The sequence below is a fragment of the Nerophis ophidion genome, linkage group LG07, assembly GCF_033978795.1.
Source record: "Nerophis ophidion isolate RoL-2023_Sa linkage group LG07, RoL_Noph_v1.0, whole genome shotgun sequence".
Classification (NCBI taxonomy): Eukaryota; Metazoa; Chordata; class Actinopteri; order Syngnathiformes; family Syngnathidae; genus Nerophis; species Nerophis ophidion.
In genome coordinates, this window is record NC_084617.1 from 60,410,354 (window position 1) to 60,430,292 (window position 19,939).

At 44.5% G+C, this 19,939-nt stretch overlaps 1 protein-coding gene across 3 annotated transcripts in view; it reads right to left on the minus strand.

Annotated features, from left to right (window-relative positions):
• Positions 1–19,939, minus strand: part of LOC133556628 (tetratricopeptide repeat protein 28-like) — a 655,127-nt gene that overhangs the window by 142,778 nt on the left and 492,410 nt on the right. For all 3 annotated transcript variants that reach the window (XM_061906744.1, XM_061906745.1, XM_061906746.1), the window contains one exon: positions 125–632. In XM_061906744.1, the coding sequence (XP_061762728.1) occupies positions 125–632 (508 nt within the window). The remainder of the gene's footprint in view (positions 1–124; positions 633–19,939) is intronic.

Below are 19,939 nucleotides of genomic sequence, written 5' to 3' on the forward strand. Positions count from 1 at the left end.
CAGAAGATGATGGAATGCATTGTTGTTGAGGGAAGAAGATAAACTCATCAGGGGAGAATCCTTCCTTTGTGAGAGATATATGTGTCATGGTCCTATAGTTATTTTGAGAGTTCCACGTACGTACCTAGATTGGAAGAAGCCCTTCCCTCCGCGGCTCTGTCTTTCAAACCCTCGGCTATGGACAGCTGCTGTTCGTGATACTGCTTCGCCCTCTCCAGGTCCTGCATGCAGCGGGCGGCGTGACCCAGGCCGGCATACGCTCGCATCTCGATGGACTTCTCTTCCAGCTCCTGGGCAAGCTCCAACACGTGCGTGTGGTAGGACATGGCCTTGTCAAAGTTCCGGTGATAGTGGTAGGCGCTGCCCAGGTTACTGTAGGCTCGAGCTTCCTCGCGTTTATTTTCCAGGGTCTTGGCGATGCCCAGATGCTGCTCGTGGCATTGGACGGCGTTGTCAAAGTCTCCCATGGCGATGTAGACGGCGCCCATGTTTCCCAGCTCCCGAGCCTCAGAGAGCTGATCCTTTGACTGTTTGGCCAGGAGAACGCATTGTTTGTGGCTAGCCAGTGCGTTAGGGTAGTCCCCTATGGCTGTGTATACATGGCCCAAGCTGCTGAGGGCCATCGAAGCAGCCTAAAGAAAAAAACAGAAAAAAAACTGGTCAGAAAATGAAGTGAAATCCACACTTTCTTAAAAAGTCTCCACTGTCCTCATTGCGTTTGTATTGCAATTTCCCTGCCTATGCCTGCAAATATAAATGCAGGAAACACACATTTCGAATCTACTTACTGCGCAGAGACTATTGAAAGGAAAAAAAACAAACCTCATTTGATTCCGAGGTTGTAAAGCAAGGTTGGGGGTAAAATGTGATGCATATCAGCACAGCAGCAGGTTTGTTTTAAAACCACCGGTTTGCCCACTGCAATCACGCTTCATGGCGTGCCAACGCTAACGGAACAAAGAAAGTGCTAATCAGGCAGGTGCCATTTCAAAAGCATTGTCCACCTGTCATAACAACACCGCAATGAGCACAAATTGCACTGCAAAACCTGGAAAAAGAAGATAGTGTATTTTACGGACCATAGAGTGCACCGGGATATAAGCCGCACCCACTAATTTTAGTAGAAAAAAATATTTGTTCTATATATTCGCCGCACCGGACAAAAAGCCGTTGTGACATGTGTTATTTACACAGTACGATTCTGTAAATGTCTATTTACCTACCTTAATTGTTTCCAAACGGCGCCTGTAACAAGGCAGTAAAACGGCTGTTCAAACAAAACAGAAGTCATCGTCATGGACCCACAAGCTGTGTAAGCAAGTTCTTCAATTAGCTAAACAGATTCAATAACTCCACATTGGTGAGTTTACTGAGGAATTCGTGAAACTGAAACAATACAAAAAGAATGCCGTTGTAGGTTAATAACACTAACACAGACACTCGTAAACGTGTTCGCATATTAGCTAATTACAAACGTAAAAATATGCGTGAAAACTCTCTTACAGACACCACACATGGAACAGTTTAGTAAGTTTAAACAGTTTTACTTGGGGGGTGAGGGGGTCACCCTTATCTGCGTTACTCTCCAAGGTTTCCCATAGTCATTCACATTGACATCCCACTGGGTTGTGAGTTTTTCCTTGCCCTTATGTGGGATCTGAACTGAGGATGTTGTTGTGGCTTGTGCAGCCCTTTGAGACACTTGTGATTTAAGGCTATATAAATAAATATTGATTGACTGATTGATTACTTATACTGTAAAACCTACAAACGTTGCTTGGAGTGGTTAATGAAGAATCCATATGAGTAGGGCCGCTATGGACGGCTAGAAAAAAAAAAAAAAAAAGCACTACCTAAAATGAAAGGACACTGAGCGAATTCAGAAGGATGGCGTCCGCACAACTTAAATTGTCTTGATTGGGAAAACAAAGCAGGTGCGGGGAATGTTTAAGGAAGACATGAAATTAAAATTAAAGTTAAAGTACCAATGATTGTCACACACACACTAGGTGTGGTGAAATGTGTCCACTGCATTCGACCCATCCCCTTGTTCACCCCCTGGGAGGTAAGAGGAGCAGTGAGCAGCAGCGGTGGCTGCGCTCTGGAATCATTTTTGGTGATTTAACCCCCAATTCCAACCCTTGATGCTGAGTGCCATGCAGGGAGGTAGTAGGTCACATTTTTATAGTCTTTGGTATGACTCGGGCGGGGTTTGAACTCACAACCTACCGATCTAAGGGCGGACACTTGAACCACGAGGCCACTGATTAGGTCTGCTACAGGAAAATACCAACAAAACAGGAAAAGCCACCAAAATAGGAACACAAGACAAGAACTAAAACGACAGCAAAGACTTACAGCGTGTGGAGCAGATGGCGTCCACAAAGTACATCCGTACATGACAGTCAACACCAAAATAGGAGTGCAAGATAAGAATTAAAACACTACACACAGGAAAACCTCCAAATAATTCATGGCGTGATGTGACAGGTCGTGACAGCACACCTACTTTGAGACAAGACAAGAGCTACAGTGATCCATGGTTGGTTATGGTTTGAATTCATATCCAACAATTGCGAGAACGACTTTTTAATCGTCAATATCAGCTGTTGAGTTTGATTTTTTAATGAATGGTTGTGTGCCTCGGGATTTTTTCAATGAAAGAAAATCTGCCTTTGCTAAGAAAAGGTTGAAAAACACTGATGTAGACCAGTGGTTCTCAAATGGGGGTACGCGTACCCCTGGGGGTACTTGAAGGTATGCCAAGGGGTATGTGAGATTGTTAAAGATATTCTAAAAATAGCAATAATTCAAAAATCCTTTATAAATATATTTGCTCAATAATACTTCAACAAAATATGATTGTAAGTTCATAAACCGAGAAAAGAAATGCAACAATGCAATATTCAGTGTTGACAGCTAGATTTTTTTGTGGACATGTTCCATAAATAGCTGGTAGGAGGCCACGGGGAAGACCCAGGACACGTTGGGAAGACTATGTCTCCCGGCTGGCCTGGGAACGCCTCGGGATCCCCCGGGAAGAGCTAGACGAAGTGGCTGGAGAGAGGGAAGTCTGGGCTTCCCTGCTTAGGCTGCTGCCCCCGCGACCCGACCTTGGATAAGCGGAAGATGATGGATGGATGGATGGATGTTCCATAAATATTGATGTTAAAGATTTCTTTTTTTGTGAAGAAATGTTTAGAATTAAGTTCATGAATCCAGATGGATCTCTATTACAATCCCCAAAGAGGGCACTTTAAGTTGATGATTACTTCTATGTGTAGAAATCTTTATTTATAATTGAATCAATTGTTTATTTTTTTACAAGTTTTTTGTTATTTTTATATCTTTTTTTCCAAATAGTTCAAGAAAGACCACTACAAATGAGCAATATTTTGCACTGTTATACAATTTAATAAATCAGAAACTGATGACATAGTGCTGTATTTTACTTATTTATCTCTTTTTTTCAAACAAAAATGCTTTGCTCTGATTAGGGGGTACTTGAATTAAAAAATGTTTACAGGGGGTACATCACTGAAAAAAGGTTGCGAACCACTGATGTAGAGAGCAAGGAAGTGTTTTAAATGTAGAAAAAAAAAAATCATATGACCCCTTTAATGCGCCTTATAATCCGGTGTGCCCTACGGTCCAAAAAAAAAAAATACGGTAAGTCAAAGAGTCACAGAACAATTTGTGTTCCACGTTGTACTATATGACATTCAGTCCAGTTCTCCTTTTCCCTCCAGCAAACAAACCATCATTGTTGTTATTGTGACCTTTCCAAAAAAATGACTTTACTCCGGCTTCTCATCGGCGTTGGCATGCACTTGCTTGACCGCACATTTTTTGTTGTTTTTATACCATTGACCAGTGGTGTGGTTTTCTTTCAATTAGGGCAAAAAACTACAGCAAAAATATGCAGACATAGCGAGTATCCAAAGTGGGCTTCTTACTGTAGATGATTGTACAGAGGGTAAACAGCTGGGCCTGGGGTCATCTGTCTGTGCATGAACAGATGTTCAATTAATCTGGCACAAGCAGCAAATGCAGCAACTCCCCATACCAGCAAGGAAAAGGTTTGGACACAGGCCATTGAAGAGCATGTTCATTCTGACAGGGAAGGTCACTATCAAGCTGGAAACTACGTTTGTACTACTTGCATCCAACCATCCATTTTCTACCGCTTATTCCCTTTGGGGTGGCGGGGGGCGCTGGTGCCTATCTCAGCTGCATTCGGGCGGAAGGCGGTGTACACCCTGGACAAGTCGCCACCTCATCACAGGGCCAACACAGATAGACAGATAACATGCACACTCACATTCACACACTAGGGGCAACATAAGAAAAACTTAAGCAAAACAGAACATAACTAAACAAAAACATGAACAGACATGACAAGTTGGCTCTGGGATGCAAAATGAATTTCAGAATGCTTTGAATAAAGGAAAAAAAAACTAAGTACAATGTTGATAAAATAAAGAATCAGTACGTAAACAAAGTCCTTTTTAATCAGTTATTTTCGTCAGTACACACATTGTACCGTACAGTACACAAACCAGCCAGGCGTATTTTCCCCCTCACTTCAAATGGCTGCTGATGCCTGCATCCAATCACCTGCTGACACAAGGACTCGGTTCAAGTTTAAAGACGCAACAAGGCATTACACTAGCCCAGGGATGCAATTACCCACCGTCAAACTGTTGCTGTTTCATGTTCCGAGATAACCAATCCGAGGCTGCTCAATTACATGTACCTTTTGAAGCCAGGCTCCTTCTCTCAAACCTCAAACTTCCGCTTTTGGGAGCAGAAGACAGTAGGATTCCTCATCTGGGTCTGACTTCAGACTGCAACTGGATATACAAAGGCAGCAAAAGCAAGACCGCAATCTGTCTCCAGCAGAGATGAGTTACTCTTGTGATCAGTGCCCCTCTAAAGTGAGACTGCAACGCGGCACTTTCCTCTCAGACGGAGGCCAAGATAACGAGGAGTCGGCCTTGCCAGCCACAGATGATGCACATGTACAGGGACTGTGTCTGAAACACAACAGTGCTCCCCAAACAAACACTACCAGTCGGGGTGGGAGTCAGACCCAATGCTCATAATGACTAATTTTGGCAAAAGTGAATTCATTCTTTTTTTGAGTTCCATATTCCAAGACCACCAAAAACACCACTACAGTCAGACAAATGCGCACACTGAGTTCCTTTGCAGTCTCATAGGCTATGTGAGGATACAATAAGCTGGATAACCACTTAAACAAATAATAATTTAGCCTAAGCCTCATTTCAGCCACACTAAATCAGCGTTTAAGGTACCCCTCTTTGGACAATTTTTTACACGGGTAAGTGCGCCGTCTATTTCTTGAATCTCCGTGTGGAGAGGCGGAGCCGACGGTCCGACAGAGCGGGGAGGTGGAGAATGCGAGCGAGACGGGTCGTGCATAAAAAGGGAGAAGGAGGAGAGAACGAGGTTGGTGATGGTGTGGAGAGAGAACAGCGGACAACAACGGAGGCAGAGCGCAAGAGTCGGACGGAGGTACGGACAGCTGAAAAGCAGACGGCAGAGCAAGCAGCAGAGGGAGATGGGAGACCCCGCGTAAGAGCGACCCGACCGCAGACAAGCTGGTTTTGAAAAATAAAGCAAGTCAAACCTGCTCAAAATCATGTCCTTACTTGGTGGTCCATGGAACCCGCGAGACGACGGCATGAGACGGTCACACTCCGGCTCTTTGCTTTGCATGGACTCATTGATCGTTTACAGACTAATTTCGGAGAGGAAGTGGCACCAGGAAGACCGCGCCCCACACAGGAAGTGGAGGAGAGCCATCCGGACACGCCCGTGTGGAGATCACACACGAATACCTTAAGAGAAGCAAACGTGCGATTGCAGCTATTTTGGATAGAACACATCTTGAACGGCAACAGAGACTGTTGAGCGACGGTTTTGGATAAGCCCTGGAAGAACGGCATCTTGGTGGGATATGTTTGTCAACGAGTGTGTTGTGCCAGCTGAACGGCATGACAACTTTCCAATGTCCAGCTCAGCTGTGATTCTACTTAGTGAAAAACCTTGTCCATTAGTCGAAAGGGAGACATCGACAGAGTACGAAAAACAGCAAATACATTTGGACTGGCAAAGCAGACTATTTGTCATCGGGGTATGCGCAATCCATCATTCCCTACGCTAAAAGAACCCCGGGACACGCCCATGCTCGCTCTTCCCACCTGCACGTATGTGGGTAATCGACAAGCAGAGCACCTGGACCTGATGAGGGCCGACGTCATGAAGACCAGCGGACCCAAAAAACTACTGCTAGAACATAGTTCACTGTTTCTAAGTAAGCATCACGTCTCTGGCTTCTCTCGTTATCTGCTCTCTGTGCTTTCCTCTGCCCTTGTCTTCCGTGTTCCCCGCAGTATTCCTTCCGTCTCCTGTAATTGAGCTGTGCGCCTCGCTTCACTGGACTTCCCTCCGGATTTTGGACTGCTTCCCACGATCCACGACCCCCACTTGGACACGGACCTCGCTCGACGCCTCTCTCCAGCCCTCGACCCCTTGCCTGCTTACGGACTTCCTTCTTGCCTTGCGCCTTTGGACTTTTGGACAATTCATCCAACACGCAGGAACAACATTTATATTGCTAATTCCTCACATTGTCTTACCTCATACACCATTACGAGCGTACACACCCCAACACATAATTGAGCTCAATAAACCTGTTGAGCTTTATTTTTTCGTTGTGTCGTCTCCTTCCCCCGTCGAACGTAACACTATTGCTAGTTATTGTCCGCAATGTATTTTGAGCGATTACTTAACGTCTAGTTTTGTACTCCATAACTATTGTGAAGTCATGAATACACCTAGTGGTGGCCTAGGGGTTAGAGTGTCAGCCTTTAGATCGGTAGGTTGTGAGTTCAAACCCTGGCCGAGTCATACCAAAGACTACAAAAATGGCACTCAGCATCAAGGGTTGAAATTGGGGGTTGAATCACCAAAAATTATTCCCGGGCGTGGCACCGCTGCTGCTCATTGCTCCCCTCGCCTCCAAGGGGGTGAACAAGAGGAGGGGTAAAATGCAGAGGACACATTTCACCACACCTAAGGTGTGTGTGAGACAATCATTGGTACTTTAACTTATCTTTAACTTAATGAAGTGGTTGTGGCCGGCAGGTATGACCGCCAATTACACCCTACAAGCACAGTGTCCTGACCAGATATCTATGATTGTTGTAAAATGTTCTTTATCACATTGTTTACTTTTATTCGTCCATTAAAGATATGATTCATGTATGATGGCTCAGGTGTGATTCACTACAATAGTCTAACAGCTGCTGATGGTGAGGCAAACAAGGTTTACTGGTAAAAGAAATGTGGCAATAGTCTACATTGAAACACAGGGTAAGGATGCACTTCCAGGTCAAAGGTGACTATAACTTGCGCATTTTTTTCGCGCATGAGTACTAGGTCGGCGGACACAGGGTGGGAAGCGGGTCTTAAACAACCATTGTGTGTGTGTGTGGTAGAGATGCACGGATAGGCAATTATATCATCCGCATCCACCCGCCGTCCACCCGAACCAACATTTTATCAGGACCGTACCCGCCCGCTGAAATACATCAGAGGTTGTACGCCTTTACCACTCACAGATGACAATTAGAGCCGCTAACGTTCCCGCGACTATCCAATAGCGTTCATCCTGATTACAAGAATATGGGCGTGCTGTGAAACCATTGCCTTAGACACCTTCAACAACATGTATGAACCGATTGTTGGTCCGATAAAACATGTTGTGTGCAGTTTCCGCAATTACACGTTCAAGATTGAAAGTCATACTGGGTGATACAGAGTACACTGATGGTTGTGATATAAACAACTTTAACACTTACTAATATGCGCCACGCTGTGAAGCCACACAATACAAGATTGACAAACACATTTCGGGAGAACATCCTCACAGTAACACAACATAAACGCAACACAACACATACCCATAATCTTTTGTATCCGTGACACATCCTGAATATATTTTACACACCCGCGCCCCCAATCCCGCTCACCCTTACCGACGCACGTTACTGTGAAGATGTTCTCCCGAAATGTGTTTGTCGTTCTTAATTGGTGTGGCTTCACAGCGTGGCGCATATTACTAAGAGTGTTAAAATTGTTTATATCACAACCATTAGTGTACTCTGTGTGACCCAGTATGCCTTGCAGTCGTGTGCGTGTTGCCGCGGAAGCCACACTCAACATGATGCTGGACTGACAAGCAGAGCGTACATGTTGTAGTAGGCGACAAAGTCAATGGCTTCATAGCACGCCCTAATACTTATTATCTGGGTGACTACTGGCAGTCATTCAGGAGAATAATAGAGTTTCTTATTGTCTAATTCGCTTTATGACACGGGTCTTAAATGGCACTTAAAATGGCAAAGGATACCGATCACAGAACCATGCATATCAAATATTTCCGGATGGTTCAACCGCCACCCGCCGGAATGTAATTAAAATCTATTTTTTCGTCATGTCAACCGCCCGACCTGCGGTTTATCCGCGGCCTCCACGGATGAGACCGCACACCGCGCATCTCTAGTGTGTGGACACGGATAAGGTTAGGTGGGATTTACCCTGGATAACCTTAGTGTAGAAGGGGCCATAGTCAGATGTGACTGTGTTTACAAAGTCCAGCCCGTCTCTGGATGTGAGCTGATTTGATTAATCCTAGCCCCCCACACCCCACCCCGCCATCCTTTGTAAACTGCTGATCTACTGCTGGCTCTTATCAGCAAACACATTTTCCACTGAGGGTCTCCTAATGAAAGGTAAACTGGTTGTGCTGGGAGCAGAGGGGAAGAATGCAGAGGGAGTCAGCAGGGGAGGGATGATGCCATGGTCAACAGAAATACGTGGCATCAACAGGTAGGGGACGGCGTGGCGCGATTCGGAGAGTGGTCGTGCCGGCAAACTGAGGGTTCCTGGTTCAATCCCCACCTTTTACCAACCGCGTCACGTACTTTGTGTCCTTGAGCAAGACACTTCACTCCTTGCTCCTGATGGGTCGTGGTTAGGGCCTTGCAAAGCAGCTCTCGACATCAGTGTGTGAAAGGGTGAATGTGGAAATAGTGTCAAAGCGCTTTGAGTACCTTGAAGGTAGAAAAGCGCTATGCAAGTACAATCCAAAACCCATAACATAAGTCAATTTCTTTCCCCTGACAAGGAGAGGGGCTTAGGATTCTTTACTCATTTTCCTCTATTAGCCTTTTCTACTAAGCATGTTTATATTCAGCCGAGCATTCGACTAATGGCTGCTTTCATAGCATGTGCGAGAGGTAATGAATCGTACTTAGAATAATGACCCTCTTATGTCATGCAGCAGAGCTGCTCTCGATAGTGTATGAGTTTTGTGACTCTGAGTCCCTGCTGTGGGTTTAATTTCTCCCACTGCCCAGCACTTCACTGCTGACTTAAGCAAGGTTGGGACTATTGTTTCCGACAGAACAATTCCTTATTTCTAGGGCTGTCAAACCCTTAAAGCATCTAATCGCGATTAATCACATTTTGGCCATAGTTAACTTGTAATGAATCACTATAATCGCAGATGGATCTTTTTTTAAAGACTTGCATCTTTAAAGGGAACCTTTGATGAATTTCTTCTTTTCTGACTTGTAACCGTTGTTGCTAAGCGTCAAATCGTAAGTTTCATGCATTTTGACGTGAGCTGGCACACAGTTTAGGATGGTTCTGTTCGCATGGTGATGTCAGAGCAAGGTTGATGTACTTATTTAGACATGAAGTAAAGCTCTTAGCTAGAGTGGGATGGGCTACTCCCCTTCTGCTTCAGGCTATGAGGAAACACAAGGATCAAGTGTTAGTTTCATGTAATCTTGGCATGGACATTATAACACCAACATGCAACATATTAATAATGCTAGAAGCATAGTGTATGTTAAAATACTGAACAGATGCTTACCTTATCCCAATAAAAATCTGTAAAGTACTTTAACATGAAAGTGTTTGATTGTGAGGCATTAAAAGCCACAACTGGTCCATCAGACCCACAAACGCTGGCTGAGTAACAACAATATGAACGTTGCACGGAAAATTTCTCTGCCAGTTTCTGCATCCCACAGGGAGTCTTCTTTCGTGTTTCTTCACCTGGGGTTCCCACACAAGGTTGGCAACATTGTTTGTCAACACTGTCTGCTCTCATTTTCTCGCACATTTGACCCTCCGATGTTCTGTGTCCCTACACTCTGTGTGAGTGTGTGTGGGTGGGTGTGGTACACAGAACATCAATTTCTACACTTTTAATAGCCCCGGGTCCAGTGGACCCAGAAATCTTAAAGGCCTACTGAAACCCACTACTACCGACCACGCAGTCTGATAGTTTATATATCAATGATGAAATATTAACATTGTCACACATGCCAATACGGCCGGTTAGTTTACTAAATTGCAATTTTAAATTACCCGCGAGGTATCCTGTTGAAAACATCGCGGAATGATGACGCTTATGTTGACACGTGCTTGTGACGTTATTGGTTGGAGTGGACATTTCAGCCCAGCACCACTCACAGCTAAAAGTCGTCTCTTTTCATCCCATAATTACACAGTATTTTGGACATCTGTGTTGCTGGATCTTTTGCCATTTGTTCAATTAATAATGGAGACTATAAAGAAGAATGCTGTTGGTGGAAAGCGGTGGATTGCAGCTGCCTTTAGCAACCGAAACACAGCCGGTGTTTCTATGTTTGTTGTGAAGCTTTAACACAGAGCTGTCAAGCGAACATGTTTCTCTACGTCAACCAGCAAGTTTTTGGATGGGAAAATTGTGATATTAAGTCGGCTCTTACCGGAGACATCAGAGAAGCTTCCGTCCTGCTGCAGCTGCGTGTCTTCCCTCTGAGACACTCGCGGTCAACACACCCGTGGCCACACCCCTCCGACTTTCAGGTACTAATTAATCTCACTAAAACGCTAGCAAAACAATAGGCAGATAAGGGATTTTCCAGAATTCTCATAGTAAATGTGTCTGATAACATCTGAATTGCTCCCAATGCAATCGCCTTTTTTTTTTTTTTTTACTTTTTTTCCACCCCCTCATCCTTCACTCTAAATTTCCTCATCCACAAATCTTTCATCCTCGCTCAAATTAATGGGGAAATTGTCGCTTTCTTGGTCCGAATAGCTCTTGCTGCTGGAGGCTATGATTATAAACAATGTTAGGATGTGAGGAGCCCTACAACCCGTGACGTCACGCGCACATCGTCTGCTACTTCCGGTAAAGGCAAGGCTTTATTATTAGCGACCATAAGTTGCGAACTTTATCGTCGATGTTCTCTACTAAATCCTTTCAGCAAAAATATGGCAATATCGCGAAATGATCAAGTATGACACATAGAATGGACCTGCTATCCCCGTTTAAATAAGAAAATCTCATTTCAGTAGGCCTTTAAGTTTATTTATGGGATTCGAACTTGTTTGCAGAATTACGTGTGTGTAACGTGTACACACACACACACATACACACACAGGCACACGCACACATACATTACAAGCTGGCTAATTAAAAGGCTTTGCTGAGGGAAGGTGAGGAGAACCACGCACCAGCGTCTCACTTAACGAGCTGGGCTCCAGCAGCATGAGCAGCTCGCTGGCGATGAACACTGAAGGGTATTGGGGGTGGGTGCAAAAAGGGGGAAAAAAACAGGGTGGTGAGGTGACGGGGGTGCAGATAAAAGCGATGGGAGATATTGTGTTTGAAGAATGAGTAGAGAGAGCACTGGAGACATCCCCGGGCCGAGGATGTCTTTCCATCTGAATTGCCTTTTAAAAACGCATCTCGACAGTAAAAGGAAACATCTCGGCTGCCATGAACTCGGAACATGCCAGACCAACAACGCTGTGAAAGTAGCACGTTTCTTCATGTGCATGTTTCTATCTAAGTAGCTTGTGTGAAAACACAAGAGCAAAAAAAAAAAAAGGGGTTGCTACGGATGAGGCATATTGGTGATGCCAATGTGGATGCTGGGGGTGGGGATTGAGTTGATAAAATATTCATCTGGCTTTATAGGTTTATATTTCATTCTCTGGTGTTTGCACATTCATATGGATCCCACAGGAGCCAAATTAAATTGGCCAAATGACAGTCGCTCGGCCATATCAGAACCTTATGTTTTCTTTAACAGGGGAATGTTGTGCTTTGCCAAGTGAGAGAAGGTACAGCTGTGCTTGAATGCTCCAATACGCCCAAATGAATATTGGAGGCAATTTTACTGAACCTCTAGCAGACACTGAAGGGCTAGAGCTTAAAAGAAATTAAATAGAATATATTTGTGTGAATGTTTTCTTCCTATCTGTGTTGGCCGTGTGATGAGGTGGCGACTTGTCCAGGGTGGACCCCCGGCTTCCGCCCGAATGCAGCTGAGATAGGCTCCAGCATCCCCCGCCACCCCAAAAGGGACAAGCGGTAGAAAAATGGATGGATATTAGTGTCATTGTGAGTGTGAATGTTGTCTTGTCTATCTGTGTTGGCCCTGTGATGAGGTGGCGACTTGTCAAGGGTGTATGCCGCCTTCTGCCCGAATGCAGCTAAAATAGGCTCCAGCACCCCTCGCCTCCCCAAAAGGGACAAGCGGTAGAAAATGGATGGATATTAGTGTGAATGTTGTCTTGTCTATAAGTGTTGGCCCTAAGATGAGATGGCGACTTGTCCAGGGTGTACCGTGCCTTCCGCCCGATTTCAGCTGAGATAGGCTCCAGCACCCCCCGCCACCCCAAAAGGGACAAGCGGTAGAAAAATGGATGGATAAGAGTGTGAATGTGAGTGTGAATGTTGTCTGTCTATCTGTGTTGGCCCTGCAATGAGGTGGCGACTTGTCCTGGGTGTACGCCGCCTTCTGCCCGACTGCAGCTGAGATAGGCTCCATCACACCCCGCGACCCCAAAAGGGACAAGCGGTAGAAAATGGCTGGATATGAGTGTGAATGGTGTCTTGTCTATCTGTGTTGGCCTTGTGATGAGGTGGCGACTTGTCCAGGGTGTACGCCGCCTTCCGCCCGAATGCAGCTAAGATAGACTCCAGCACCCCCCCTGACCCCAAAAGGGACAAGCGGTTTAAAAATGGATGGATATGAGTGGGAATGTGAGTGTGAATGTTGTCTATCTATCTGTATTGACCCTGTGATGAGGTGGCGACTTGTCCAGGGTGTAAACCACCTTCCGCCCGAATGCAGCTAAGATAGGCTCCAGCACCCCCGTGACCCCAAAAGGGACAAGCGGTAGAAAATGGATGGATATTAGTGTGAATGTGAGTGTGAATGTTTTCTTTCTATCTGTGTTGGTCCGGGAATGAGATGGCGACTTGTCCAGGGTGTACCACGCCTTCCGCCCGAATGCAGCTGAGATAGGCTCCAGCACCCCCGTGACCACAAAAGGAACAATCGGTAGAAAATGGATGGATATTAGTGTGAATGTGAGTGTTTATATTGTCTTGTCTATCTGTGTTGGCCCTGTGATGAGGTGGCGACTTGTCCAGGGTGTACACCGCCTTCCGCACGAATGCAGCTGAGATAGGCTTCAGCACTTCAAGCGACTCCGAAAGGGACAAGCGGTATAAAATGGATGGATATTAGTATGAATGTGAGTGTTTATGTTGTCTTGTCTATCTGTGTTGGCTCTGTGATGAGGTGGCGACTTATCCAGGGTGTACCCCGCCTTCCGCCCGAATGCAGCTGAGATAGGCTCCAGCACCCCCCCCCCCCCCCCCCCCCCCGCCCGCAACCCCGAAAGGGATAAGCGGTGGAAAAAGGATGGATGGATATTAGTTCCGTACAGATATTCAGTTAGTTGGCATAGCGATTTTCCGAATGAATATTATAGAATATAGCAGTTAGCGTTCCATGACCCACAATGCACTTCTGCCATGACCCTCCCCCGCCAAATTCTTATTGGTTGACGTGTATGTGACGATTGCTGACATTTTCTTTGTCTCTTCCGCGAATGAGATAAATAATATTACTTGATATTTTACGGTAATGTGTTAATAATTTCACACATAAGTCGCTCCGGAGTATATGTCACACTATGAAACCAAACTATGAAAAAAACTGTGACTTATAGTCCGAAAAATACTGTACTCAAACACGAAACTATTCGATAGCTGCAGCTCTCATTTCAATGAAATTCAATAGGCAACATTGATTTGATATACGAATATTTTGGGTTACGACCTCCGTCAAAGAACTGTATCTGGTGTTTTCAAAGATCAACAGTAAGAAATCATATTTTGGAAAGCTTCTCATGATCACACGGCTGATCTTTTATCACGCTAGCTGGCTGTTAAGCAATTTCTCCAATCAATGATCACAACTAATTGCATCAACTGGTGGTGATGCCGTACCACAGGGGCCACTTGTTCGCCTGTGACCTGTGCAGCCTCCGGCTTGTAGATAAATGACGCCAGGAGGCCCGAAGCTTGATAATTCCTTTAGCCTTCACAGGGCGTGTTAACAAATGGATTGATTCTTAGTTTTGGGTCACTCTACGGTGAAGGACACTCGTGACGGCTACAACGGTGTCTGTTGCAGGAAACACACACACACACACACACACACACACACACACACACACACACACACACACACACACACACACACACACACACACAGATGCACGCACACACACACACACAGACACACAGAGGTCTACAAGTAGCAACAACATGCAGACACACCAGCAGCCATGGAGAATTGCATGGGGTTAACTAATAATACACACAAGATGCAGTGGAGCTTTGGTTTGTGAAAAAGCCTTTTTTGTCTGACATGTGGGTAGTCTGCGCAGTGGTGCCAGGCCAAATGGGAGATCATTTGCGGTTCCTCTCGGGAACCAGTATACATTCCCTCAAATGTCGTTACGCCGAGAGTATCTCAAGCTTTGCGGCTGAAATGCGTGTGTGTTTATGTGTGTTGGCGTGGCCACATTTATGCAGTTTGTGTATTTTTTCCGCCTGTTTGAGGCAATACTGCGGCTATTGGTGGCAAGCGGTCTTGAAGAAGCAGTCAGACGATCAGAGGAAGAAAACGGAGTCCCGCAGTCTCCACTGGAGTTGGTGGAAAATATGAGTGCTCCCTTTAAGAGAGGCTGAGGTTGATCTTTTGAGCTCTGACAATATAATAGACAAAACAGGGTTTAAAGGAGTCTTATTGTACATTTCCAGCTTTTCAGACTTATGTACAGCGGTACTTCAATTCATGAGTACTTTAACTTACGAGTAATTTGTGATACTAGATGTTTCTCAGCTTTTTGTTATGCTTTAAGTTGTGAGCATAATTCAAGTTGCAACCCATCCTGCTGCAGGTTGAAGTAATATTTATAACAGTGTTATGCCGTCACAGCGGGGGTCAGCAACCTGCGGCCCTCGAGCCACATGCGGCTCTTTAGTGCAGCCCGAGTGGTTCCCTGTAGCATTTTTAAAAAAGGATTGAAAATGGAAAACCATTTAGTTATGTTTTTTGTTTAAGGACAAACATGACACAGACCTTCCACATTTTTAGAAAGTGTCATAGTTAGTTGGTGAATAACCCAAAGATGCAGAAATGGAGGCAGGCATTTTGCAGGTAAACATGTTTTAATTAAAATACTAAAACAAGAACAAACCAAAGGGATACAACAAAAAAAGAGCACGAGGCTGTTAACCAACTGACAGAGCTAGCATGGGAGCTAGAAAATAACGAGCTTAGCATGGAAGCTAGCAAAAAAAAAAAAAAAGCTAGCGTGGAAGCTAGCGGGTAGCGAGCAGGAAAACAGAAGTCGTACTTGTAATATGAAAAGAAACTGGAAGCAGGAAACAAAAAACAGTAAGCTACAAACATCTAACGAATATAGCTTACCGCTACGCTGCAAAGACACGACATGGCACGACACGATAGGTAGCCATCCATTTTCTACCGCTTATTCCCTTTTTGGGGTCGGGGGGGGGGGCGCTGGCGCCTATCTCAGCTAAAATCGGGCGGAAGGCGGGGTACACCCTGGACAAGTTGCCACCTCATCGCAGGGCGAACACAGATAGACAGACAACATTCACACACTAGGGCCAATTTGGTGTTGCCAATCAACCTATCCCCAGGTGCATGTCTTCGGAAGTGGGAGGAAGCCAGAGTACCCGGAGGGAACCCACGCATTCACGGGGAGAACATGCAAACTCCACACAGAAAGATCCCGAGCCTGGATTTGAACCCAGGACTGCAGGAACTTCGTATTGTGAGGCAGACAGGTAGCAACGACAATAATCCAGCACTCGACTGGAGGACAAAACAGGTTCAAATAGGAGTGGGCTGATTGACACCAGGTGTGGCCAGGTGCCAATCAGCCGCAGCTGAGGGGAAACAGCGCTCAGGGAAAAAAACAGGAAACAGACAAAATAAGAGCGCCGACGGGAAACAGACAGGAAAAACTAAAACATGGCCACACTGTCACGGACAAGCCTGACAGTAGCCCCCCTTCCCACAACAGATACCAGACGTTTTAGTAACACCCCCCCCCACAAAAAAAAAAAAAAACAGTTCAAAGTCATGGGAGGGTGGAGGGAGGACAAGGAAGTGGGCAGCCAGGCCAAGTGTCCCATCTTAAAACTAATTTGTATACTCTAGCCTTAAAATAGACCCCACTTTTAGACCAGTTGATCTGCCGTTTCTTTTCTGCTCTGCCCCCCTCTTCCTCTGAAACCTGTTCAGAGTAAAGGCAACAAACAAAAACACGACAATAGCCACAAATACAAACCCCGCTTCCATATGAGTTGGGAAATTGTGTTAGATGTAAATATAAACGGAATACAATGATTTGCAAATCATTTTTAACCCATATTCAGTTGAATATGCAACAAAGAAAACATATTTGATGTTCAAACTGATAAAAAAAAATTTTTTTGCAAATAATCATTAACTTTAGAATTGGATGCCAGCAAGACGTGACGAAGAAGTTGGGAAAGGTGGCAATAAATACTGATAAAGTTGAGGAATGCTCATCAAACACATTAATGGAACATCCCACAGGTGTGCAGGCTAATTGGGAACAGTTGAGTGCCATGATTGGGTATAAAAGCTGCTTCCATGAAATGCTAAGTAATTCACAAACAAGGATGGGGCGAGGGTCACCACTTTGTAAGCAAATTGTCGAACAGTTTTAGAACAACATTTCCCAAGGAGCTTTGCAAGGAATTTAGGGATTTTACCATCTACGGCAGGGGCGCTCACACTTTTTCTGCAAGTGAGCTACTTTTCAATTGACCAAGTCGAGGAGATCTACCTCATTCCTATTTATAATTTATATTTTTTTTTTATGAAAGAGACATTTTTGTTAACAAGTTAATGGTGTTTAATGATAATACAAGCATGTTTAACACACAGAGATTCCTTTCTTTCATGAAGACAAGATTATAAGTTGGTGTATTTGATTCTGATGACTTGCATTGATTGGAATTAGACAGTGGTGCTGATAACGTCCGCATTTTCAAATGGAGGAAAAAAGTCCTCCTTTCTGTCCAATACCACATGAAAGTGGTTGGATTTGGCATCTCATTTGTCCAACTGGCATACTCGTTTTTAAACACTTTGTTATGAGAGTAGCATATGTGTGTGGCCCTTTAATGTCTGGCAGCAGGTGAGTGACGTCAGTGAGTGTGCGGGTGGGCAAGCAAGTGAGAAAGCGGTCGCTGAGGGCGGGTGAGAAATACATTGGCATCAAACTCCGTATCTTGCTAGCTTGTGCACGCTAGCTTTCTGAGACTCTTATTTTGTTAGCACAGGCAGGATGAAACAGGTCTTTTATGGTGAAGACAGGAACTGTGCAGTCGGTCTTTAGAGTTTTGACAGTAGGTACGGAGTCTCTAGAAATAAAATGTGTTTCTCTGCGTCCACCCTGTTAGTGATTTTTTTCTTAAATATAAGCTCGCAGCAGCCAGCGTCATCTCACAAGATCCTCGGGTGCCGAGAATGTCAAACAACTGACGAAAGTGAAGTCTTGGTATGATTGATGATTGCTCATTTTTATGTATATTTTTCAATGCCTGGCTTGAGATCTACTGACACACCCTCCGAGATCGACCAGTCGATCGCGATCGACGTAATGCCCACCCCTGATCTACGGTCTGTAAAGTCATCAAAAAGTTCAGAGAATCCGGAGAAATCACTGCACGAAAGTGATGATATTACGGACTTTTTATCCCTCAGGCAGTACTGCATCAAAAACCGACATCACTGTGTAAAGGATATCACCACATGGGCTCAGGAACACTTCATAAAACCACTGTCAGTAACTACTGTTGGTCGCTACATCTGTAAGTGCAAGTTAAAACTCTACCATGTAAAGCCATACCCATTGATCAACAATATCCTGAAATGCCGCCGGCTTCGCTGGGCCCGAGCTCACCTAAGATGGACTGATGCAAAGTGGAAAGGTGTTCTGTGGTCTGCCGAGTCCAAATTTCAAAATATGTTTGGAAACAGAGGACGTGGTGTCCTCCAGAACAAAGAGGAAAATAACCATTCGGATTGTTATAGGCGCAGAGTTCAAAAGCCCGCAACTGTGATGGTATGGGGGTGTATTAGTGCTCAAGGCATGGGTAACTTACACATCTGTGAAGGCAGATGTGTAAGTTAATTATTATTTGCAAAAAAAAATAAACTTTATGATTTTGGACATCAAATATCTTGTCTTAGTAGTGCATTCAATTGAATGTGGGTTGAAAATGATTTGCAAATCATTGTATTCCGTTTATATTTACATCTAACACAATTTCCCAACTGATGTGGAAACAGGGTTTGTAAATCAAAATAACGTTTTTCTTTTGTCGCTTTTGTCAGCATGTTCAACAGCAATAGTAACAATATGCAAAGTTCCTGCGATTCAAAATGTTTGATTTTTGCCAAGGACGTGCAGTCCTAGGACACTGTGGATTTCAAAAGTGGCAGAAGTATGCAGATTTACCCTAAACATGAAGTCTGTTATTAGACTAAATTATTTTAAAAGCCGCAAAAAATGAGCAGGTTCAAGCCCTTCAAAGAATTGCACAGATATCAGGTAAATAAAATGAAGAGAGGCTTTTTAACCTCTTGCTCCCACCTCTCACTAATGCAGTCACAACACCGTTCCCCTGTGACAGGATGTCAGCATTGTTCTGAAACAGAAGCAGACCTTCCCGCCCTCTGATATAAACACATGAATATAAACTGGGGTTGAGGACAAAATGGAAGACGCGGTACACTGGGGAAGCAGGGCACTGTGAATGGATCTTAATGTACCAGTACTCTAAATCAGAGTGAAGCCTCCAAGGGTTGCTGCTTATTTCTGTGCTCGTCAAATCTCCACAGGCATAGCTGTGTGATGTCTGCCAGAGAAAGGAATCACGTCTTTAGAGACCTTGTGGTGACAGGAAAGGAAATCACAGTGCTGTTTGGAAGTCATTTCAGGATGGGTTGGAGGTAAACATCCACTCTTGCCACTTTATAAGAAGGCCTCTAAGCTCAGGATAAAGCGCAACTCGGTGCATTTGCTTGTTAAGTGTTTGGTTCTTTACACTAACAGCATTTAGGAGTGGTTAAATTGACTCAGAGGGAACACGAAAGTGAAAAATCTCTTGAGTTAGTGGAAGACAGAGAGGGCTGTGTCCACCAAGCAGGGGCTTTCGGTTCAAAACGGTTTCCCTAACAAGTTCTGTTTAGATACTATTTGCTCCTGAAAATTAATCCGGCAGTCGTTTCCCTTAAAGGGGAACATTATCACAATTTCAAAAGGGTTAAAAACAATAAAAATCAGTTCCCAGTGGCTTGTTGTATTTTTTGAAGTTTTTTCAAATTTTAGCGGTCTCCGAATATCCCTAAAAAAAACTTTAAAGTGCTTGATTTTTGCTATTTGTGATGCCACTATACATTTCCCTGTG